At 43.3% G+C, this 24,839-nt stretch overlaps 1 protein-coding gene across 6 annotated transcripts in view; it reads left to right on the forward strand.

The window, feature by feature from the left end:
• Window positions 1-24,839, forward strand: part of cfap221 (cilia and flagella associated protein 221) — a 295,786-nt gene that overhangs the window by 96,400 nt on the left and 174,547 nt on the right. For all 6 annotated transcript variants that reach the window (XR_010975322.1, XR_010975323.1, XM_068035142.1 and 3 more), the window contains exon 9: window positions 17,707-17,842. Coding sequence is in view for 4 of the 6 variants with exons in the window: in XM_068035142.1 (XP_067891243.1) it covers window positions 17,707-17,842 (136 nt within the window). In the remaining 2 variants the exon portion in view is untranslated. The remainder of the gene's footprint in view (window positions 1-17,706; window positions 17,843-24,839) is intronic.

Consider the following 24,839-nt stretch of genomic DNA (forward strand, 5'->3'; position numbering starts at 1 on the left):
TGTTAGGTACTTTTGAAGAAGTGAAGGAACCGAGTTTATTCGCAACTTGGAGATGGGGATGGTACACCCTCTATTCATTGATCCGTTTGTTATGAGGAGCCATATGTGCCACAGGCAAAACCAAGAGGCAGGTGCAGCCCATGTAGAAGCCCCCAGTTGTGAGCAGCAGCAGCCCCCAAGGCGAACTCAGCATTACAGAACGCCGCATATCTGCATGTTCCGCCTGACATACCTGCAGATGTCGCAGTGCCAGTTACAGAGGCGACTGCAGATGTCAAGAGAGATGGTGACGCATCTCTGTGCCCTGCTCAACGATGAACTGCAGCCGATGGACTTCGGTGGACATCCTATGCCTGTGGCCCTCAAAGTGACAGCGGCTCTTAATTTCTATGCCTCTGCATCATTTCAGGGACCCACCGGTGACCGATGTGGGATCACATAGTCAGCATTGCACCGCTGCATCAGGCAAGTCACTGATACCCTGTACCGGAGGACCGGTGACTATGTCTGCTTCAGGACAGACCCTGAGAGCCAGGCCCCAGATGGCCATCGCATTTGGCTTCCACAGGTGCATGGGATCATAGACTGCACCCATGTGGCCATTAAGTACCCCCCGGGTGACCAGCTGCATACATAAACTGAAAGAGCTTCCACTTGCTCAACATGCAGCTAGCCTGTGATCATTGTAAGCTCTTTATGCAAATCTGTGCCCACTTTCCAGGCAGCTGCCATGACACCTTCATCCTGCACCAGTCCCAGGTGTCCCTGCTGCACACTGAACTGGCTCAGATGGAGGGGTGGCTTCTTGGAGACAAGGCTACCACTTGCAGACATGGCTCCTGACCGCAGTGAGAAACCCCCACCAGTGCTGCAAAGGAGAGATACAATGCCAGCCTTGGAGATACAAGAGCCACTATTGAGCAGGTGATTGACATGTTGAATATGCACTTCCGCTGCCTGGATAGATCGGGTGGTGCCCTGCAGTATGAGCTGGAAAGGGTAGCTCAGATAGTTGCTGTCTGCTGTGCTCTGCACAACTACGCACTTAATAGGGGGGAGGCCTTGCAGGATGAGGAGAGACATGAGCAGGACTCATCCTCGAGTGATGAGGACTTACAGCAGGAAAGGTGCATGGGAGGACAGAGAGCATCCAGGTGCTGCATGCAGGGCAAGCTGTGAGTTAGGGATGCATGGCAACACCTCATTGATCAACAGTTCTCCTCGTCATAAAGACCACCATGTGCTCTGCAAGCCACACAGCACCCTCGTTCACCTGTTGTGCAGCAGTCTGCATCTGCAACATCTTTGTCTCCACCATTACTGGCAGCAGCAGACTAGGCCAATGTCCATGTTACTGCATCCGTGGAGAGACACAGGAGTAATGCTGGCATGGTAGTCATGTTGTTCCATTCATCGGCAGTTGTGAAAGGCCAACGATGTAATAGGAGGAGATACGATCAGTACATGCTGGCACACGTCATTCACACAGTAAAAACAACAGACACGTTAGTGAAGAACATTTAGTGAATCAACTTTTTCCTGTGTTGTGTCACCCATGCATACCCATTTGTGCCATGGTGTTTTTTAAATGCTTGCGGCTGCTGCTTTGCAGTGCCACCTCTGCACTAGCAGCCTGACTGGAGGAAGGCTGCTGATCAGATTGCTCTTTGGCTGTAGATGACTTTGGCGGTTGTCCTCTGTGCGCATGAGCCCTGAAGGGGGCTGGCTGGGGGAATCCTGCATCAGTGCAGAACAAAGAACAAAGAAAAAGAACAAAGAAAATTACAGCACAGGAACAGGCCCTTCGGCCCTCCAAGCCTACGCCGCTCCAAATCCTCTATCTAAACCTGTCGCCTATTTTTGAAGGGTCTGTATCTCTTTACTTCCTGCCCATTCATGTATCTGTCTAGATACATCTTAAAAGACGCTATCGTGCCCGCGTCTACCACCTCCACTGGCAATGCGTTCCATGCACCCACCACCCTCTGCGTAAAGAACTTTCCACGCATATCCCCCCTAAACTTTTCCCCTTTCACTTTGAACTCGTGTCCCCTTGTAATTGAATCCCCCACTCTGGGAAAAAGCTTCTTGCTATCCACCCTGTCTATACCTCTCATGATTTTGTACACCTCAATCAGGTCCCCCCTCAACCTCCGTCTTTCTAATGAAAATAATCCTAATCTACTCAACCTCTCTTCATAGCTAGCGCCCTCCATACCAGGCAACATCCTGGTGAACCTCCTCTGCACCCTCTCCAAAGCATCCACATCCTTTTGGTAATGTGGCGACCAGAACTGCACGCAGTATTCCAAATGTGGCCGAACCAAAGTCCTATACAACTGTAACATGACCTGCCAACTCTTGTACTCAATACCCCGTCCGATGAAGGAAAGCATGCCGTATGCCTTCTTGACCACTCTATTGACCTGCGTTGCCACCTTCAGGGAACAATGGACCTGAACACCCAAATCTCTCTGTACATCAATTTTCCCCAGCACCTTTCCATTTACTGTATAGTTCACTCTTGAATTGGATCTTCCAAAATGCATCACCTCGCATTTGCCCTGATTGAACTCCATCTGCCATTTCTCTGCCCAACTCTCCAATCTATCTATATTCTGCTGTATTCTCTGACAGTCCCCTTCACTATCTGCTACTCCACCAATCTTAGTGTCAAATCTTAGAACTCTCCTTTGACATCGTGGCTGCTGAAGCTTGACTCACCGGCGAAGGGGCCGGCAGCCACAATGGAATCACCTTGAGGGGCGATCCCAGGTATGGCGCACAGGCTCACCTCCTCCATCACAGGGCTCGTTTGAACTGCTCTGCTCTCCCGGGAAGGACCAGGGGCAGGGACAGTCTCCACGCCCCTGGTCCCTCTCCTGCCTTGTCACTGATTAGTGGATCTGATGGCCTCGGTGAGGGATTGCAGGTCAGCGCAGATTCATGGAATGTGGCTCACCAAGAGGGCCGCCGTCGTCTCCATGGATGACACCATGCGCTCAAATGCCTGGGACACGTGTCATGGCCTGGATGGACTCCCCCATCATCCACTCAAGACTGCGCATGGCCTGTGGTATCTCCACCAGATGATGCCATGACTGCTGCTGCAGCTCCACCATGCCCTGTGCTGTCAACAATAGAGGGTCATCAGTAGCCTGGGGCTCAGCATGGGCTTAGCCAGTCACAGCACTCCAACTGTCAGGGGCGTCAGCTTTCTCAGCCTCAGTCAGCTGCTCGGGTGTGTGTGCAGTGCTCTCACCAGCTTGTGACCCAGACTCTAAGGCTGACCGGATTCCCACTGAGGCGACTGTATCTGCGCTGGTGGAAGGTGCGGGAGTGTCTTGGGATGCTGCGTCCTCTGAGGATGTCTCTTCCTCTGAGGTGCGGGAGGTGTCCTGGAGTGCCGGGGTTGATTCAGAGCGTTGACCTGCAAGATACAATAAGAAGAGCACACTGTCAGTCTTTATGGTATGCATGTAACGATTATGACAGCACTGTCTCAAACACTAAGATTTTCACAGTGATCATTGTGTACATCAAATGTATGTCTTTCACCCAGGACCCCGAGCTCAACATCACTGACTGAACAGTCCACATGTATCACTGCCAGAGCCAGGGCATCCTCCTCAGCCTGTGTCAGCGTCGGGAGATCTGGCATTCCTCCACCAGTCCTGTTCGCCTTCCGAGCATTATGAGCCCTCTTTGCTTGAAGGAGCAAGGAGGCAGTGATTAAGCATGTGCCATTCTGTGTGGGGTCACCCAGGTTCAGTGGGGCCTTGATACAAAGTGACACTTACTTTTGCAGCGCTAAGCTGATCGTTCACCTTCTTCTGGCATTGGACCCAGTAATGCCGGATAGCCCCATGGCTACTAACCTCCTCTGCCACCTCCAGCCAGGCTGCCTTGGTCAGGCGGGAGGGCCTCTTCTTATTATCACCAGGAAAAAGGACCTCACGCCTTGCCCACACAGCCTAGAGAAGAGTGAGCAGGGAGGCATTACTGAACTGTGGGGTCATCCTGGAGCGCCCCTTTGCCATCTTTGGATTTTTGTCTGGTCCTTTATATGCAAAGGTTATTCCACAGTCTAACTGCTCTAACTTCTGGCTGCAAGTTTTTTTTTCAGGTTTTAAAACTAATGCAGGACGAGTGAGGAAATATGTCCTGTTGTACTAGTTTTGTACATATGGTAGACAGACACAGATTTAGATGTTGACGTATACTTTGCTTCTGCACCAGTTTATCATAATTATTTATTTAATATTTCAGGTTTGAAATTCAACTAAAAGAGAAACATATTTCCCTGGTTCTTTGACAAATAGTTCTAATTCTAGGAACATGTATTTTCTGATACAATTTCAATAAAAAAATGAATACAAATTCAAAATGCATATTAGTCTGCAGCTTTTTACATTCAGGAAATGAAAAGCCCATAATATGTTGATATTATTGAACGATGCTTTTATTTCTGAAAAAGTATTTTCCTTTTCTGATAGAATTCTATCTCAATTTCATGTATGTGCAAAATGAAGATTATGCACCCAGGTGCAGTAGCCCGGAAGAAAAAATGTTGAACTTGAGTGGAAGAAGAGGATCTCAACTGCACAGGACACTGGCGCTTTGCCAAAGCAGAGTAACTATTTGCAAGTTGGCAATAAGCAGGTTCAGGGCCCCAGCACCTGCTCATCATATGACCCCACACAAATCTTGCCCCATCCATGTCATTTGGAGGGTCGGAGTGTCTTGCCTATGATAATGAGCCACTGCGATGCTCTGCAATGGGCTCAGTTTTAAACCTCGCTTGAGATCGGCGGCAAGCTAGTAAAATGCAGCCCATGAAAAGGAAAAATGTAGCATTCAACAAAAAACATTAAACTAATTTCAGCATACTAAAATTGTTACATCATTCACACCATGAGAATTGTTTAGTGGAACATGAAAATTGCATCTCGTAGTGAACGAGTTTCTTAAAAGGATACAAAAAATAATATTTTTTAATGATGTAATGATTGGAATAATTTCATAATGATTTCATGTGCGAATAATGCTAATTTACATGATTATTCTAAACTAAAAAGGGTATAATGACAGTTTGGCATTTATTTCCAGGTGGGTAGCAATTGAATTCAACTATGAATTTAGTGTTACTGCCAACAATTCAGTGTTTTCATTTTGAGAGGTGATTTCCACCGTGAGCCAAGTTTGGCAAAAATGTAAGTGCATACTTCATTCGCCAACAGTGGCTTTCCTCTAGTTGTGCCTATTTGCAGCAATTGTACTGGCCTTGAAGGAACTGGCAGAGGTAAACACAACTGCATTGTAGAAGCAGAGTAATACATTGTGCATTCCATGGCATAATATGCCTGTTATTAAAAAACATCCTATGATTTGAATTACCCTGAGCAAATGCCACAGACGTTCTGCTAGTAAATATATATTTGACAACCGTACCCATAACAGACAAAATGTATTCAATGTTCATTGTTACCATAGGGAAATTAGCCAGCACATAATAAGCACCCAACCAAAAGTAAACAAATTAAAATTAATTTAGGCTTTACCCCCAGAGTCTAAATCTTTTGTTATGTTTATTTAATGTTGCTCGATCTGTTATGCATAAAAGCCCTCACCTTTAACTGCTTTCAGTTCAAACAACTGTGAAATCCATAAATTTGGGCTATTTGCCTGAAATGGAATATGCACTTTTTTCCCATAGGAATACATGCCATTTGTATAAAACACTGGTTTGGCCTCAGCTGGAATATTGGGCTGGATTTTGCCAAGCTCACAATGTTGGGCTCCGTGGCGACAGGAACAGCATTTCAACATTTAAATGAATAACATGAATAAATTTATATAAACTTACCTGAAATCTTCTGGGCCTACTGTGATCTTTGGCACAGCAGTTGGCACTCCTGCGCCTTCAATTCCCTGTCCGGGGAATGTTGGCGCTACACAAGTGGGGAGGGGGGAGGAGTTAAGCGTTTCAGTGCGGGGATGGGGAACGGGGTCAAATAAACGTAATGGGTATAGGGGATGGTGGGAAGGGGTAAATGTTAAACTTTGTGCAGTTTGAGGAGGAAGGTCGGATTTAAAAGTTAAGTGTCTTGGAGCGGGGGTGGGAGGGGTGTGGGGTGAAGGGCAAATAGTTAATGTAATTATTATTGGGGGGTGGGAAAGGGGCGTTAGAAATTTATTGGATAAATTTTGGAGGATACTGCTTTAAAAATTCAAATCGACCGGCAAAGCTGGCTGCCCTTAAAAAGGGCGCCAGCACTTGCACACAGGCAGCTAAAGCCGTTGTCGGGGACAGATAGCCTGCCCTCTCCAAGTGATTGGGGGGGTTGGGGACCGCCCCGGCTATTTAAATTAGCTGCCACGCGGGAGATTACAGCTGCTCTTTGGCGTGTGGTCCGCATGTGCGGGCCACCATTTTTTGAGCTCGCCGCTGACGTCACCAGCGGGCTCTTAAAATCCAGCACACTGTGTTCACTTCTGGGCACCACACTTTAGGAATGATGTTAAGGCGTTAGAGCAGGTGCAGAAAAGATTCACAAGAATGGTTCCAGGGATGAGGAACTTCAGTTGTGTGGATAGATTGGAGAAGTTGGGACTGTTCTCCTTGGCGAAGAGAAGATTAAGAGAAGATTTGATAGAGGTGTTCAAAATCATGAGGGGTCTATATAGAGTAGATAGGAAAAAACTTTTCCCATTGGCGGAAGGATCCAGAGCCAGAAGGCATTGATTGATGGTGATTGGCAAAAGAAGCAACAGCAACATGAGAAAATTTTTTATGCAGTGAGTGATCAGGATCTGGAATGCACTACCTGAGTGTGTGGTGGAGGCAGATCCAATCGAGGCCTTCAAAAGAGAATTGGATAATTATCTGAAGAGAAAAAAATTGCAGGACCATGGGGAAAAGGCGAAAGAGTGGTACTAGGTGAGTTGCTCTTGTAGAGAGCCGGCACAGTCACAACGGGCCAAATGGCCTCCGTCTATGCTGTAACCATTCTATGATTTACCTAAATCCAGAGCACTTGGGAGCAGATTGCCAAGAGCTAAGGCTTAAGGAAATCCCTGTGTTTGCTTAATAGTGCTGCAGTTTAACCAGTTAAACCCATGCATCCTAGCAGCATATTGATAAGCTTCCTTCAGATTGTAAAGCTAAGCTCACCCTATCCATTGCCTTGCTTCATTAACTGGAGCCAAGTGGAAAGGATCACAGCTTTCAATGACAAATTTACTTCTCCAGACCTCATTATTAAGCCAAGTTGGTTGAGAAATCAACTACTGCACCCTGGAATACAGTGAAACTGCATGCCTCAGGTATTGAATACCTGTATCTGCCGCATAGAATATGTTTATTTGCAATCTCCCTTTACCAGGCTTGTCGTCTTTGAACCAAGTCAAGCTGAATGAAGCTCTGCTTATCTCTCTCTTCCGCACCCCTCCCACTCTGAAGCAAATACCACTAGCTGGCCAATACTGCTTGATGAAATCGAACAAGACTTGAACAGTTGACTAGTGTTTCAGAACACTACAGTACATATATAAAACCTGTGATTAATGGCAGACTGTGTTAAGTTGCACTTTTAATTAGAAACCAAAAGCAAGTGCAATACTTTGCAAATACAGATTTCCAATATCTATCTCAGTTACAAATAAGTAGGTGTAGGTCTAAATGACCTGGAGATGTTGGCTGAGATTTTGCCGACCGCAAAGAACTCTTGACATCAGGACCAAAAGCAGGTGGCATGGCCATGCAGGAGGGGGCAGAAGTGGGAGCATGATATTCTTGGGGCCATCCAATTAATGGCCGGCAGGTGTGGGAGCCAACCAATCAGGAGGCAAGGGCAGGAGGAAGTAACCGGCGCGGGCAAAGCTGACGCCATCTTTAAAAGGCAGTTAGCAGCTGTTTTAAAGGTAGCAGGCCCGGAGCCTGGGCAATTGCAGAGATAGTGACAGAAGGCAGAGCAAGAATTGTGCCCAGGTTCACAGATGCTTCCATGGAGGTGTTCCTCCAAGCTGCAGGGACTAAGAGAGAAGTCCTGTTCCCTCAGGACGGCAGGGGGACACTGGCTTGTCAAAGCAAACAGGCAGGAATGGAGATAGCAGAAGAGGTGAAGCGCTGTGGTGTGTATTTGGCAGTAGTGTCAAAAAAGGATCAACAACCTAATGCATTCTGGCAAGGTGAGTGTAGCACATAATATTAAGCTTGCAGCCTTAATGGTGACTGAAGATGAATATGAGATTAGAGAAGTGGGTGCCCAACCAGTTAGTGGCAATACCCAGGCATCAGCATTGGTTTGTCAGATGCATGTTAGTTTCTCTGTGGAGGACACTGGTCAGGCAGAGTTGATTCCTGCAGAGCCAGTACTGATTGGCTGCATGCAGGAGGCATCCCTGTGGCACCATGATGGACAGTTAGGCTGCCACAAGCATAGGCGTAATGCGTGTCTTTGATGGGCAAGTAACAATGGAAATTTATATGATTGCAGGAGAAGAGAGCTCACAACGTGAGGGAAGATTCAAGAACCGGAGATGATGGCCATACATGGTGATCCTCATACCTATAGAAGAAGCACCTTTGGAGATAGGAGGCATGGAAGCAAGGCAGGGAATTGCAGATGTATTTTTGTTTCATGGGATGTGGGCATCACTGGCAAGGCCAGCCTTTGTTACCCATCCCTAATTGCCCTTGAGAAGGTGGTGGTGAGCTGCCTTCATGAACAGCGGCACAGTGGCGCAGTGGTTAGCACCGCAGCCTCACAGCTCCAGCGACCTGGGTTCAATTCTGGGTACTGCCTGTGTGGAGTTTGCAAGTTCTCCCTGTGTCTGCGTGGGTTTTCTCCGGGTGCTCCGGTTTCCTCCCACAAGCCAAAAGACTTGCAGGTTGGTAGGTAAATTGGCCATTATAAATTGCCCCTAGTATAGGTAGGTGGTAGGGAAATATAGGGACAGGTGGGGATGTGGTAGGAATATGGGATTAGTGTATGATTAGTATAAATGGGTGGTTGATGGTCGGCACAGACTCGGTGGGCCGAAGGGCCTGTTTCAGTGCTGTATCTCTAAATAAAATAAAGCTCCAGTCCATCTGGTGCGAATACACTCACAGTGCTGTTAGGGAGGGAGTTCCAGGATTTTGATCCAGTAACAGAAGGAACGGTGATATAGTTCCAAGTCAGGATGGTGTGTGACTTGGAGGAGAATTTGCAGATGGTGATATTCTCATGCATCTGCTGTCCTTGTCCTTCTAGGTGGTAAAGGTCACAGGTTTGCAATGTGCTATGAAGAAGCCTTGGCGAGTTGCTGCAGTGCACCTTGTAGATGGCATATACTGCTGCCACTGTGCGTCAGTGGTGGAGGGAATGAATGTTTAAGGTGGTGGATGGGGTGCCAATCAAGCTGGCTGTTTTGTCCTGGATGGTGTGGAGCTTCCTGAGTGTTGTTGGAGCTGCACTCATCCAGACAACTGGGGAGTATTCCATCACACTCCTGACTCGTGCCTTTTAGATGGTGGACAAGCTGTGGGGAGTCAGGAGGTGGGTTATTCACGACAGAATTCTCAGCCTTTGACCTGCTCGTGTATCCACAGTATTTATGTACTCCAGTCCAGTTTCTGGTCCATAGTAACCCCCAGTTTGTTGATAGTAAGGGATTCAACAATGGTAATGCCATTGAATGTCAAGGGGAGATGGTTAGATTCTTTCTTGTTGGAGATCGTCATTCTTTGACACTTGTGTGGTGTGAATGTTAATTTCCACTTATCAGCCCAAGCCTGGATGTTGTCCAGGTCTTGTTGCATGTGGGTATGGACTGCTTCAGTACCTGAGGAGTTGCGAATGGTTCTGAACATCGACCAATCATCAGCGAACATCCCCATTTCTGGCCTTATGATGGAGGGAAGGTCATTGATGAAGCAGCTGAGGATGGTTGGGCCTAGGACACAACCCTGAGGTACTCCTGCAGCAATGTTCTGGGGCTGAGATGGTTGGCCTCCAAAAACCACAACCATCTTCTTTTGTGCTAGGTACGACTCCAAACTGTGGAGGGTTTTCCCCTGATTTCCATTGACTTCAATTTTGCTAGGGCTCTTTGATGCCACACTCGGTCAAATGCTGCCTTGATATCCAGGGCAAGCACTCTCAGCTCACCTCTTGAGTTCAGCTCTGTTGTCCATGTTTGAACCAAGGCTGTAATGAGGTCAGGAGCTGAGTGGCCCTGGCAGAACCTAAACTGAGCATCAGTGAGCAGGTTGTTGTTTGGTAAAGTGGCGCTTGACAACAATGTCAACGACACCTTCCATCACTTTCCATAAGATCGAGATTAGACTGATGTGGCGGCAATTGGCCAGATTGCATTTTTCCTGCTTTTTGTGGACAAAGACATATGTGGGAAATTTTCCACATTGTAATGCAACAGCTTTGCTAAGGGCGTGGCTAGTTCTGCAGCACAAGTCTTCTTGAGAATACAATTTCTAAATTTGCACATAACTCCAAATTAGAAAGCATAGTATGACACTCAGTAAAGTACAGCAATTGAAACTACAAGAACTCACCATGAAGAGTTATAAAAATAGACCTTTCTTTTTAAACAGTGGATAATGTGTTTTAAAATGGTTGCCGAAGGTCAAAAGACCTAGCTTGTGTATTCAAATTGTTTGCTGACTGGCAAGGACAAAGAATACATTCAAAGCTAAGAGGTGTTAATTGCACCCATCCCAAAACCCAACAGGAGACATTTTTGAATCAAATGAGTTCTTCTGAAACAAAGAAGGTGTGAAGTAGCCACATCTTGGGCCATTGTTGGTCACTACAGGGAGGAAAATCCATTTCCCAACAGAGGCAAAGTTGAGAAACCATTTTTGACCGTAAAAGGTAGCTCTCTGGAGGGAGAAGGAGATACAGGAAGAAGCATCACGAAAAGTTTGTTCAGCTAAGAGCAGGGAGAAAATCTAGCAAGCTTAAAAGCAAGGCACCCTGCTGTGAATTCTACCTTTTCAATTTATGGAGCAGAGAATTGGAAGTGACCCTGTGTCTTCAAACTGAACTTTCAACCAACAGAGAAATCTACAAACATCTCAGGCTTGCAACCAAAGAGAACTTGACCTGCAAGAGAATTCAACAGGTTTACTGTGAACCCTGAAACCCTACCTCACTTAAAACAACTTACCCCTTTTCCTCTCTGTCTCTTCTGCTGTATGTGTGTGTTTGTGTGTGCGTGAGTGAATGCGTGAGAAGGTGTGGTTGTGACAATTTCAGGATAAGGCATATTACTTAATAAATAATTAATCTTCTATTTTAAATTTATAAGAACACCTGTCACTGTCTGTTTATTTGACAAATAAAGCACAAAGGGGTTAAAACTCTAATAACAAAAAAACTTGCTGTGGTCAGGTGGGAGTTGATCAGTGGGAACCACCCACACCCCTCACATGTGGCCATAAGAATAGTCAATACTGAGGAGAATTGCAACAAATTACAATAAGACATTAGTACATTTGCAGAATGGGCATTTAATTGACAAATGAATTTCAACACAGATAAGTGTGAGCTTTGGTAAGAAAAATAAGGAGGCCACACATTGGAAAACAAGAATCCAAATGGGGTAGAGGAACAGAACAGATGCAGAGTACAAATACACAAATCACTAAAAGTTGCGATGCAGGTTAAAAACGCCTTTTTAAAAAAAAAACCAAGCAGTAGGATTATTTCTAGTTATGCTAAACTTGTTTCAAACCTTGGTTAAACCGCACGAAGTATTGTGTACAATTCTGGTTGCCACATTATAAAAAGGATATAAAGGCACTGGGGAGGGTTACAAGAAGTATGAAGTTATACCTATCAGGAAAGGATGAACAGGCTGGGTCTCTTTTTTCTTGAAAAAATAAGGCTGAGGAGTGATCTAATAGAGGCCTTTAAGATTATGAAAAGTTTTGATAGAGTAGACACAGAGTGTTTCCACTTTAGGGAAGAGCAAAACTAGAGACCATCAATGTGAGACAGACACCAAGAAATCAGATAGGGAATTCAGAGAGTATGAGAATGTGGAACTGGCTACTCCAGAAAGTGGTTGAGGTGAATAGCATAGATGCAATTAAGCATATGAGGGAGAAGGAAATAGTGGGTTATGCTGTTAGAGTTAGATAAGGAAAGATGGGAGGAGGCTCCAGTGGAGCATAGATGCTGTCGTGGACTGGTTTGGCCGAATAGCCTGTTCCTGTGCTGAATATTCCTTGTAATTCTTTGTGCTTGGTCAATCTCTATTAGTGTGGAGAAGATTACTTAACTTATAGCGTCTTCTTTTTTCTTCTAAGGAGCATCTCCTCTATCCTGTTTTCATCTGGCTGCCCAAAGGCCTCAGGATTACAAATAATGGACTTTTCCCTGTAGAGAATCCCTTAAGGCAAAAACAAGCATATGTTCCAAAGTGAGGTCTCACAAATTACCTGAGTGGGAAGAATCACATGAGACTGTTTCAACCCCATGACATTAGTACATCTCTAAACATTTAATTGTCCCTTTGTGATTTATTTTCCAGTCATTGCAGTACAGTGAACTTTCTCACCAGTGTACGGACAGTGTTTCTTAGTAGATCAAAGACAACCCTAGCAGGTTGCTGATCTTTCTTTTCCATTTGACTGTTAAAAGTAAGGAAGTTATGCTAAATCTCTGTAAAACACTGGTTAGGCCTCAGCTGTTGTACTGTTTTGAATTCTGGCTACCACACTTTAAAAAAGATGTCAAGACTTTGAAGAGGGACCAGAAGAGATTTATTAGAATGGTACCAGTATTCAGAGAAACTAGGATTGTTCTCTTCGAGCAGAGAAGGTTAGTCAGAGATTTGATAGACATATTCAAAATCATGCAAGAGTAAATAATGAGAAACTGTTTCCAGTGGCAGAAGGGTTAGTAACCAGAAGACACTGATTCAAGGTGATTGGCTAAAGAACCAGAGGTGCCATGAAAAAACCTTTTTTGCACAACGAGTTGTTGTAATCTGGAATGCACTGGCTGAAAGGGAGGTGGAAGCAGATGCAATAGTAATATTCAAAAGAAAAAATTGAATGGAAAAATTTAAAGCACTATGGCGAAACAACAAGGAAGTTTTAACGTCGGTGGTGGGGAAGTTTCTAGAAATGATAATTCAGGACAAAATTAATAGTCATTTGGGCAAATGCGAGTTAATTGAGGAAAGCCAGCATGGATTTGTGAAAGGGCAAATTGGGTTTAACTAATTTGCTGAAATTTTTTGATGAGGTAACAGAGAGGGTTGATGAGGGTAATACAGTTGGTGTGGTGTACATGAACTTCCAAAAGACATTTGATACAGTGCCATATAACAGACTAGTGAGCAAAATTATAGTTCATGGAATAAAAGGGACAGTAGCAATGTGGATACGAAATTGACTAAGTAACAGGAAACAGAGAGTAGTGTTTAATGGATGTTTTTCGTACAAGAAGAAGGTTTGTGATGGAGTTCCTAAGGGTCAGTCTTGGGACCCTTGCTCTTCCTGATATATATTATACTTAGACCTTGGTGTACAGGGCATAATTTCAAAATTTGCAGACGATACAAAACTTGGAAGCATTGTGAACAGTGAGGAGGATAGTGTAGAACTTCAAAATGACATAGACAGGTTGGTGGAATGGGTGGATATGAAATTTAATGCAGTGAAATGTAAAGTGATTCATTTTGGTAGGAAGAACGCAGAGACACAATATAAAATAAAGGGTGCAATTCTAATGGGCTGCAGGAGCAGAGGGACCTGCGTGTACATGAGCATAAATCATTGAAGGTGGCAGGGCAGGTTCAGAGCACGGTTAATAGAGTGTCCAGCATCCTAGGCTTCATTAATAGGGGCATAGCGTATAAAAGCGAGGAAGTTATGTTAAACTTCTATAGAACACCCATTCAACCTCCGCTGGAATACTGTGTCCAGTTATGGGCACCACACTTTAGAAAAGATGTGAAGGCATTGGACAGAGTGCAGAAAAGGTTCATAGAAATGGTTCCAGGGATGAGGAATGACAGTTATATGGATAGATTGGAGATGTTGGGACTGTTTTCTTTGGAGAAGAGAAGTTTGAGAGGAGATTTGATAGCTGTATTCAAAATCATGAGGGGTCTGGGCAGAGTAGATAGGGAAAAACTGTTTCCATTGGTGGAGGGATTGAGAACAAGAGGACACTGATTTAAGTTAATTGGCAAAAGAAGCAAAAGTGAAATGAGGAAAACCTTTTTCACACAGCAAGTGGTTAGGATCTGGAATGCACTGCTTGAGAGTGTGGTGGAGGTAGGTTCAATCGAAGCATTCAAGCAGGAATTGGATTGTTGTCTGAAAAGGTACAATGTGCAGGGCTATGGGGAGAAAGCCAGGGAGCGGCACTAGGTGAATTGCTGTTTTGGAGAGCTGGCGCAGCCACGACAGGTGGAATGGCCTCCTTCTGTGCTGGAACAATTCTGTGATTCTGAGTTGCTCCTTTGTGATTTTTTTTCCAGCCAATGCTGCACAGTAATTTTTCCCACGACTGTGTGCTGTACCAGTGAGATGGCACAGGTATAATGGGCCAAATAGTTTCCTGTTTTGTATCATTCTATGATTCTATTTTTGTTACAGGTGTTTAACTCCCTAATTTAAAAATTGATTACATGTTTCCACAGAGGAAAAATTGTGCTAAATCAAATCTTTATGTTCACAAAAAATGTTCTATTTCACTTAAAGGGTGGGATGGTAAATAAATAACCTGAGATAGGATGTTAAATATCAGATGATTAATTGTTGTCATCAGCAACAATAAGACTTTTGTTCACTGTTATAATACATGACCAAGTAGAAAATGACCTGGAACTTAAGAGCTCTGGGGTGCTCAGCATACCTATGGATGTTTTCCAGACAGCTGAGAATAAATTTCAGGATGTGAGATTTCATGAATCCCATAAATCTGTAGCTTTGGATTGAGTGCTTTTTTCTTTCTTAATCTCATTGCCTTAGATAATAAGGGTAAATGTGCCAGTTATGGACTTAAAGCTGTGGAAAATATCTGCAGCTAAGGCAATTTTTTTGTATACTTAGCTGACAAATTAACCATATAGAACATCGGTGCTAAGTTTGTGCATATATGGCCTCTCTTCCTGTCCACTTATATCCTGTATAAGTTACAAAGTAAACTATATGAACCTCCAATGTGTTACATTAATAACATAATCATATTTAGGTTGTGAACTAGGGATTCTGAAAAGTCCTTTCTAAACTCCAAGCTCCATTAATTATGGAGGGTCTTGACTGTTTTCCCTCCCATTCCAACACAAAAGATTCTTCCCTCATAACTTAGTTAAGCAAGTATTTATAGCATAAAAGCAAAATACTGTGGATGCTGGAAATCTGAAATAAAAACGGCAAGTGCTGGAAATACTCAGCAGGTCTTGCAGCATCTGTGGGGAGAAAAGCAGAGTTATTCTGATGAAAGGTCACAGACCTGAAACGTTAACTCTGTTTCTCTCTCCACAGATTCTGCCAGACCTGCTGAGTATTTCCAGCACTTTATGTTTTTATTTAAGTATTTATAGCACCTGGGCATACTTTAAATAATGGCCCAAAATTTGCTGGCCAATAGCACTCACTGTTATTTATGCACAAATACCAGGCTAGGGCAGAAGAGCAATTAAATGTGGAAATCAGAAAATTGCTGTTGAAGATGCGCCAGTCTGTTGCTACCTTTGCAAAAATGACATCTCTCTGACTGGCTCCTATTCAAATGCATTGAGTGGTGTGAAGTTCTTGTACTTGCACTTTAGATATGAAGTAAACTCACCTCAGGAAGTTAAGTCAAGTCTAGGTACCCTTTGAACAATATAAGTGTTAGTTACTGCCAGTCAGCTTCTCTGGCATTGAAAATTAACTTTATTCCTTCAGGTTTTAATTGTTGGAGATTTCATTTTAAAAGTTCAGTTGCTTTTTCCTTTCTCTCTTAATCTAATCTTTCGAGCCCTCTCTTTATTTCCCTTTCTGTACCTGATTTGACATTGATTTCACCACGTTAACTTACACTTTCTTTTCAGTCCTTGCACTGATAATTTTACAATCGTTCAATCTCATGGGTTCAGTTACTTGCCCTGTTCAGTCAAATCCCAGATCCCCTGCAGGGAGCACCACACCTTTTCCATGTCCCAATTATAGCAACTTGCAGTGCAAAATATTATGGAGATTAAATGGGCAAGGGCAAGTCAAACTAACAGTGGGTGCCATGCTTTGACTGGCAAGTGCTGGCCAATACCACATGCTATTTTTAGTAAAAATGAAAGGATTTCTAGTTGCAGCATGTTTATCAGTAACGTACTGTAATACTTTAAAAGTACTTTATCAAACAAATTTGTTTTTATAAGTGGCTGTTTCCTTTCAGGTGGTGTGTTCTTTTTAAAAATGAACAAGCTGGGAAGTCTCTTTCTTGTATACAGTAAACAGTTGTCCTAGACAACTTGAACATTCTTACTGGATTTTTGGCAAACCTGATAAGAGACTACTGTTCATGTTACTTCTTTCAAAAAACAAACATGTTGGGAGACATCAACTTAACTCCAAATATTTTACTCTGTATAGTTTGTTACTTCAATAACTTAAAATCCCAAGACTGTACTTCTGTAAATATCAAATTTGATAGTAATCTAATCCTTTTAAAAAACACAATTACTGGAAACTACCTGCTCAGGCAGAGGGTATTTGTTAGTCACATTCTCAAAGTACATTAATGTTATAAATCTGTAGTTAGGGATGAAGTGTTTTTTTTTTACCTTCAAGTCATTCTCTTAGATAACGTGAGTAAAGTTGCATATTTTGATCAACTATGGAAAACAGCTGCAGTTAAGGCAGTAAGTAAAAATCATGATATTAACTCAGCTGAGAAATGAGCTATATAGAACATGAGTGTTAAATAAATTGCCTGATTGAATTATAGAAAGAATAATCTCTTTGTCTTTGTCCAAAGGTAATGCTGGACAGCCATACACATGACTGATTTATTTTCTGTTCACAGTTTTTATGAGAACCAAGAAATAAAATGACATTCCCCGTCTTTAAAAAATGATGCATAGCTTTTCAAATGATCTCTGGTTAGGTCAATACAAAGGAATTTTCAGACCCATGCCCTGAGCAGCCTGACCCAATATGGTAGGTGGCGTACTTCAGTTGTGGAATGAGCGTGCGTGTGCCGCCCACCATAAAGGATGCCTAGGTGTAAAATAGGTGCAGTGCAATTGCATTTCAAGGCAAATGATCAGTCTAACCAGTAACAAGCTGCATCCTGAAAGGAAACATTGAAGGCCACTCCAATAAATGCCTGAAGCATGTTTTAGGGACATTTATGTGGATCTAGGAAGAACAGAAATGATCAATGTTCTACAACCCATTGCCAAGCACTAGGTAACCTCCACCACACCTCCAATCCTACTGAAGATCTCAGGCAGGTGCAGCAGACATGCTGCTGACTTTTCAGCATATGTTTAAAATCACATCCAATTGGTCCCAAATCACAACGATATGAAACTCAAAGTGTGATTGATTCTGGATGCAAACACACTTCTTAGTCCAGCTAAACACCGATGTACAGTGTTGCAAAAAAGGGTATTATTCTTGGTCTCCAATTTGAACTTATAATTCTATAGACATTAGAAGCACAGATTTCTTTATATTTACCTGATATATCTCAGGCCCCAAGATGATGAAAAAACTGAAGATACCTTCACAAAGAAGTTACTGGATCCTCAAAGTCTCTCACCAATGCACATTTCAAGAAAAAAGCGACGCCAGAAAGTTTTATTGGATCACAGCTCTGGGAAATTGAAGGTAAATTGTTAGAAATGTATTGTCACTTTGTATGGCACAGTGATAGTTTTAGGTTTCTCGAGTTCATTGCAAAAACAAACTTATTTTTGATCTAGATTTTGGTGCTATACTTGATAAAATCAATATGCATTCAAAGTTGTTTTAAAAGCCTGACTTATCCAGCAATAACATCACGGCCTGAAAAGTGGGAATCAAGATCAGCGGCACTTCTAAGGAGATGATATTCATGCTGGAAAACTAAAGCTTGATGTACCTTTCCCAAATTCTTCTTATGAATTGAAAATTTAGCCCTTCTGAAATTAGGGACAAACAACAATCAGTGGTGTTAATTCACCTCTGCAACTGAAATCAGACAATGTAATAGATCATTATTGCTCAGGTACTTCTTCACATAGAGATCAGTTGTTATTTCCAAATTATTACTAAGTACTAAATCTTACAATCTGAGGTATTCTCCCTAACATGCTGAGTAAAGAAACAGTCATTAAAAGCATCAACAAATAATTTCACCTTGGCTTGCATTTGGATGCCCTCTACCAGGCTAATTTATGTAGGGATGTTAAAATCCCCTATGATAACAACACTACTATGTTTTGGCATCCTTCAATTTGTTTACAATATTCCCTCTTCTGTTTTACCTGTTGTTCCAGAGGCCTGTAACACATGTCAAGCAACAAGCTAGGACCAATTCTTGGTGTGTCTGCACTCAAATCATTTCAACCACTCCTTCCTGCTGACCAATGTTCTCCCTCTTAGTTACCATTATATCACCTTTTATATGTAAAGCTATGGAATCACAGAATGGTTCCAGCATAGAAGGAGACCATTCAGCCTGTCAAGCCTATGCTGGCTCTCTGCAATAGCAATTTAGTTAGTCCCACTCCCTTTCCCTTTCCCCGTAGTCCTGCAAATGTTTTTCCTTCAGGTGCCTATCCAATTCCCTTCTGAAAACTGTGATTGAATCTGCCTCCACCACACTTTCAGGCAGTACATTCCAGATCCTAACCACTCGCTGTGTGAAAAATTTTCTCCTCATGTCACCATTGCTTCTTTCACCAATTACCTTAAATCTGTGTCCTCCAGTTTGCGAACCTTCTGCCAATGGGAACTATTCCTCTCTATTTAGTATGTCTGGACCCCTTATGATTTTGAACACCTCTATCAAATCTCCTCTCAATCTTCTCTTCTCCAAGGAGAACAACCCCAGCTTCTCCAATCTATCCACGTAGCTGAAATTCCTCATCCCTGGAACCACTCCAGTAAGTCTTTCTGCATCCTCTCTAAAGCATTCACATCCTTCCAAAAGAGCAAGGCCTAGAATTGTGCACAAGATTCCAGTTGAAGCCGGACCAGTGTTTTATGAAGGTTCACCATAACTTGTTTGCTTTTATACCCTATGCCGCTATTTATAAAGCCAGGATCCCATATGTCTTTGAGCCACTTTCTCAGCCTGACCTGCCACCTTCAAAAAGTTGTGCATATATATCTCCAGAGCTCTCTGTTCCTACACCCCCTTTAGAATTGTGCCCTTTATTTAATAATGCTTCTCCTCATTTTTCCCACTAAAATGTATCACCACATTTCTCTGCATTAAATTTCATTCTGCCATGTGTCCGCCCATTCCACAAGCCTGTCTACAACCTCTTGAAGTCTATCACTATCCTCCTCACAGTTCACAATACTTCCAGGTTTTGTGTCATCTACAGATTTTGAAATTCTGCCCTCTGCACCCACATCTAGGTCATTAATATAGATCAAGAAAAGCAGTGGTCCCAGTACCAACCCCTGGGGAACACCACTGTATGCCTTCCTCCTGTACAAAAACAATTGTTTACCACTACTTTCAATTTCCTACCACTTAGCCCATTTTGTATCCATGCTGCCACTGTCCATTTTATTCCATGAGCTTCAACTTTGCTGGAAAGCCTATTATGTGAGAGTTTATCAAATGCCTTTTGAAAGTCCATGTACACCACATCAATTGCATTGCTCTCATCAACCCTCTCTGCTACCTCAAAAAGCTCAGTCAAGAACCTAGAACAGTACAGCACAGTACAGGCCCTTCGGCCCACGATGTTGTGCCGAACCTTTAACCTACTCTAAGATCAAACTAACTACCTACCCTTCATTCCACTATCATCCATGTACCTATCCAAGAGTCGCTTAAATGCCCCTAATGTATCTGCCTCTACTACCACCGCTGGCAGCGCATTCCATGCACCCACCACTCTCTGTGTAAAGAACCTACCTCTGACATCTCCCCGAAACCTTCCTCCAATCACCTTAAAATTATGCCCCCTGGTGATAGCCCTTTCCGCCCTGGGAAAAAGTCTCTGGCTATCCACTTTATCTATGCCTCTATTCATCTTGTACCCCTCTATCAAGCCACCTCTCATCCTTCTTCTCTCCAATGAGAAAAGCCCTAGCTCCCTCAATCTTTCTTCATAGGACATGCCCTCCAGTCCAGGCAGCATCCTGGTAAATCTCCTCTGCACCCTCTCTAAAGCTTCCACATCCTTCCTATAATGAGGCGACCAGAACTGAACACAATATTCCAAGTGTGGTCGAACCAGGGCCTTATAGAGCTGTAGCATAACCTTGCGGCTCTTAAACTCAATCCCCCTGTTAATGAAAGCCAACACACCATACGCCTTCTTAATCCAGTCTAATCTTAGTCAAGTTAGTTAACAACGATTTTCCTTGAACAAATCTGTGCTGGCTTTCTTTAATTCCATACATGTCCAAATTACTTTTGATTTTTATTGATTTATTTATTTTGTCCCAGATTATCGTTTCTAAAAGATTTCCCACCACCAAGGTTAAACCAATTGACCTATATTTGCTGGATTTATCCTTACAACCTTTTTGAGCATGGGTGTAACATTTTAAGTTCTCCAGGCCTCTGATGTCATTCCTATATCTAAGGAGGATTGGAAGATTATGGCAGTTACCGCTACAATTTCTATCCCTTAGCAGTCTTGGTGCATCTGATCCAGTTCTGATGATTTATCAACTTTCAATATAGTCAATCTTTCTAGTATACCGTTTTGATCAGTTTTTAGCCCATGTATTATCTCAACTACCTCCTCTTTCATTATGACTTTGGCAGCATCATCTTCCTTGGTAAAGACAAATACAAAGGACCTTAGCCATGCCCTCTGCCTCCATGCATAGGTCTCCTTTTTGGTCCTTAATTGGTCCCACCCCTCCACTTACTACCTTTTTACTATTTATAAGCCTACAGAAGACTTTTAGATTCCCTTTTATGTTAGCAACCAGTCTCTTCACATACTCTCTCTTAACCCCATTTATTTCCTTTTGCAACTTCTCCTCTATTTTCTGTATTCAGCCTGGCTCTCACTTCTATTATCGGCCTGATATCTGTCATACACACCCTTTTTCTCCTTCATTTTACTCTCTATTTCTTTTATCATCCAGGGAGCTCTGGCTTTGGTTGTTCTACCTTTCCTCTGGGAATGTACCTCGACTGTACCCGAACTATCTCCCATTAAAGCCAGCCCATTAACACCTCATTGAAATTGGCCTTCCTCCAATTAATTAACTTTAATCCAGATTGTTCCTTGTCCTTTTCCATAGTTAACCTAAACCTTCTGATACTATTATCACTGTTCCCTAAATGTCCTCCAACTGACACTTGATCCATTTGACCCACCTCTTTCCCAGAACCAGATCCAGCAATGCCTCCTTCCTGTTGGGCCGGAAATATACTGATCAAGAAAGTTCTCCTGAACACACTTCAGAAACTCATCCCTCTCAATGCCCTTTACACTATTATCCCAGTCTGTATTAGAATAATTGAAGTTCCCCAATTTCACTACTCTATAATTGTTGCACCTTTCTGTAATTTCTTTGCCAATTTGCACCTCTATATCTATCCCACTAGTTGGTGACCTATAGAATGCACACAGTAATGTAATGGCAGCTTTATTGTTTCTTAAGTCCAACCAGCTAGAATCTGTCCTTGGCCCCGTCAGCACATCTACTCTCTCCAGCACTCTAATACTCTCCTTAGTCAATATTGTCACCCCTCCTCCTTTCTTTCCTTCCCTATCTTTCCTGAACACCTTGTATCCAGGAATATTTAGTACCCAGTCCTGCCCAATTTTCGAGCCAGGCTATCGCTACAACATCATATTCCTATGTGGCTCTTTGTGCATTTACACACATGCACTGTAAACCTAATATAGACCTTCCTGTATTCTCTCTTACTCTGACTGCTACTAATATTTTACTGTTCCTTATTCTAGTGCTTTATTTCCTACTTTCTGGCCCAATCTTTATTTATAAATATCTTATAGCCTTCACTTGAACTTACAGTTTATTCAGTTTTTTGGAGATTGTGGGCTGAAATTTATGTTGCCACCACCGTGATCAGTGGCAGCCGGAAACAATGGCTTTGCGGAGCCGCCGTGATATTAAATACAGCGGCTCATTTAAATAGCTGGGGTGGACTACCCCGCCCCCCGCAGAAGGGACAGGCTGTCCATCCCTGGCAATGGCATCACGTGCCATTGCGCAGGCACCAACACCATTTTTAAAGTTAATTTTTAAATTGCAATTAAAATTTTTAAGAGATATTGAATTAAAGTTTATTTTTAAAAATAAAATAAATGTTTCTAGCCCCACTCCCACCCCCAATGACCATACAATTCATTCCTTGCCCTCTCTCCTGCCAAAATACTTACCTTGTGTACCTGATCGTCCCCCCTCCCACCCCCCAACAAAGTTCATAAACTTTTAACTTCACCCCTTCCCACCATCTGCTACACTAGTCATACTAGTTTGACCCCGCTCCCACCTCACCCCCACTGAAATACTTACCTGCACCCCCCTCCCCACTAGTGTCTTGCATCGGATCTCCAAATGGAGATCCATAGGTGCGGGAGTGCTGGCCACTGGCAGCAATATCGCTGCGGAATGGACGGTGGGAGCAGTTAAGTAATTAATTCATATATTTTAATAAATTTACATATTTAGATTGGCCTCCCACTGCCAGCAATATCGGGCCGTCCTTCATGGCGTCGAGGTCCGTGGCAGGCCTCTCCCAGAGGCATTTTCCAACCCCCCCTGCCGCGAACCCCCGCGTCGGTGGCAGGGTTGGAGGGAGGGGGTGGCAGAGTGGCTGTAAAATCCAGCCCTATATCTGGATTTTCTCTGAAAGCATATGCCTGTAATTCCATCATTTTATTTTTGCTCATGTTCAATTTAATTTGAATGGGAAGTCATCCATTTCTGACAAGTGTCACCTTTTACAAGGAGGGCACCACTAAAACACTTATTGCACAACAAGCTAAAAATGCATGGAACTTTCGAATATTACACTATTTTGAGTCAACATAATATGCCCAGCAGTGCCCATTGGTCATGCGAAATGCAAGAAACAAACTCGTAGATACTGTGTGATCCCACGCCGCAGCATTTTATTTCTCCAGTGCGGCACTGGTAAAAAAAAAATTCAAGGGATTCCTTATATGCATTATGTGGTTCATCCAATGTAAAGTGTATTGTTCCTTGTAATTGAAATTAATTAACTAGTTACTGTTACTATCAGCTGTCCTACCTTGTCTAGTAATTAGTGGAGCTATATTCATTTTGAGCTACTGTCTTTCTGATACCAACCAACGGCACTTTGCATCTTCTGAGATAGCCATTTAGCCCACGACACATCCAACTGAACTCATGCTTCCTGTAAAGTTTATCTTTCATAGATTATTGCCCCTAATTATCTATAAACTTAAACTTTTATCTTTTAACTCCATGCCTCCAGCCAATCATTAAAGCCAATGATCCTACTGTTCTTTTCTGATATACCACCAGTAACTGCCAACAGACCTCTAACCTAGTGCCTTTGATCTTAAGTTTTCTGAGCATTCTCCATTAATTTTCCTTTATGATGAGCGACGTTCCTATTCATTATATAACATGTGAAGCAATTATAGCTCCCATACTTTCTCCCTCTATCTATCCCTTTGTCTATGCTCTTAATCCCAGCCCCAGTACTGAAAGAAAACTGCAGGGAAAGTCTGTCCAAGCCATCCAGCTTGCTATCAATTAGATCCTTTTTCAGGGTTGAAGCTAACATTTTTTTACATTGTTTCCCTGTTCCAAAACCATGTTCTTTAAATTTTTGCTGAATCCAACTTCATTTGAATTATTTTTATCAAGTCAGTATTTACCGCATTAGGTAAAAGATTGTTCTGTAATTTAATAACTCCAAGGCTGAAGACCAATGTTCCCTGTAAGCTGTGCAGCCACACAGCAACCCAAAAGTCCCTTTGCAGGCCATGCACGTGTCAGGCCCTTCAGGTTACTGTGGGGAGTGCGGGGGATGTGGTGGAAGATCGGAGCAGCAGCAGCCCACCACGGAACACGAGGCCGGGATTGCCGGGCTCGATCTTACCGGCAGCTGGGAACTCCTTGGTGGGCCCTCTGCCACCCTGTAACAGGGCCCAATTTTACATATTTAAATTACCTGTTCGTATGGATTAAAAGGAAAACCGGAGCGATCTTGCCTGCAGTTCCAGATCTTCAGCGTGACGTGTGGCACTCATGTGCCTTCACTTTCCCGTCCAGGGAAAGCTAATGCCACCGAAGTGGGGAAGGGGGGATCTCTGCATTTGTAGTGTAGTGGGGTGGGGGGGGGCTGGGGTAAGGGGTGAATTCTGCACTTGTTGTATAGTTGGGGGGGAAGGGGTAAATTCTGCATTTGTAGTATAGTTGGGGAGGGGACAGGGGCAACTCTGCAGTTTCTTTGCAATTTAAAATGACACCAGCCCCTGCACAGAAACAGTTGACACCGTTCACAGCGTCGTCCTGCATATGATAATGAGCCGCCGGGCTCAAGTTCACGGCGGTGTGACGGCAGGCATCACACCTGCACACCTGTGCGTGCAGGCCGCCTTTTTTTACGCCAGCCGCTGTGGGCGCAAGAGTCAGCCCACCTTGTACGCACAAAAAAATTTAAAGGGGCTGCTCA

This window comes from Heterodontus francisci, chromosome 7 (genome assembly GCF_036365525.1).
Source record: "Heterodontus francisci isolate sHetFra1 chromosome 7, sHetFra1.hap1, whole genome shotgun sequence".
In the NCBI taxonomy this organism is placed as follows: Eukaryota; Metazoa; Chordata; class Chondrichthyes; order Heterodontiformes; family Heterodontidae; genus Heterodontus; species Heterodontus francisci.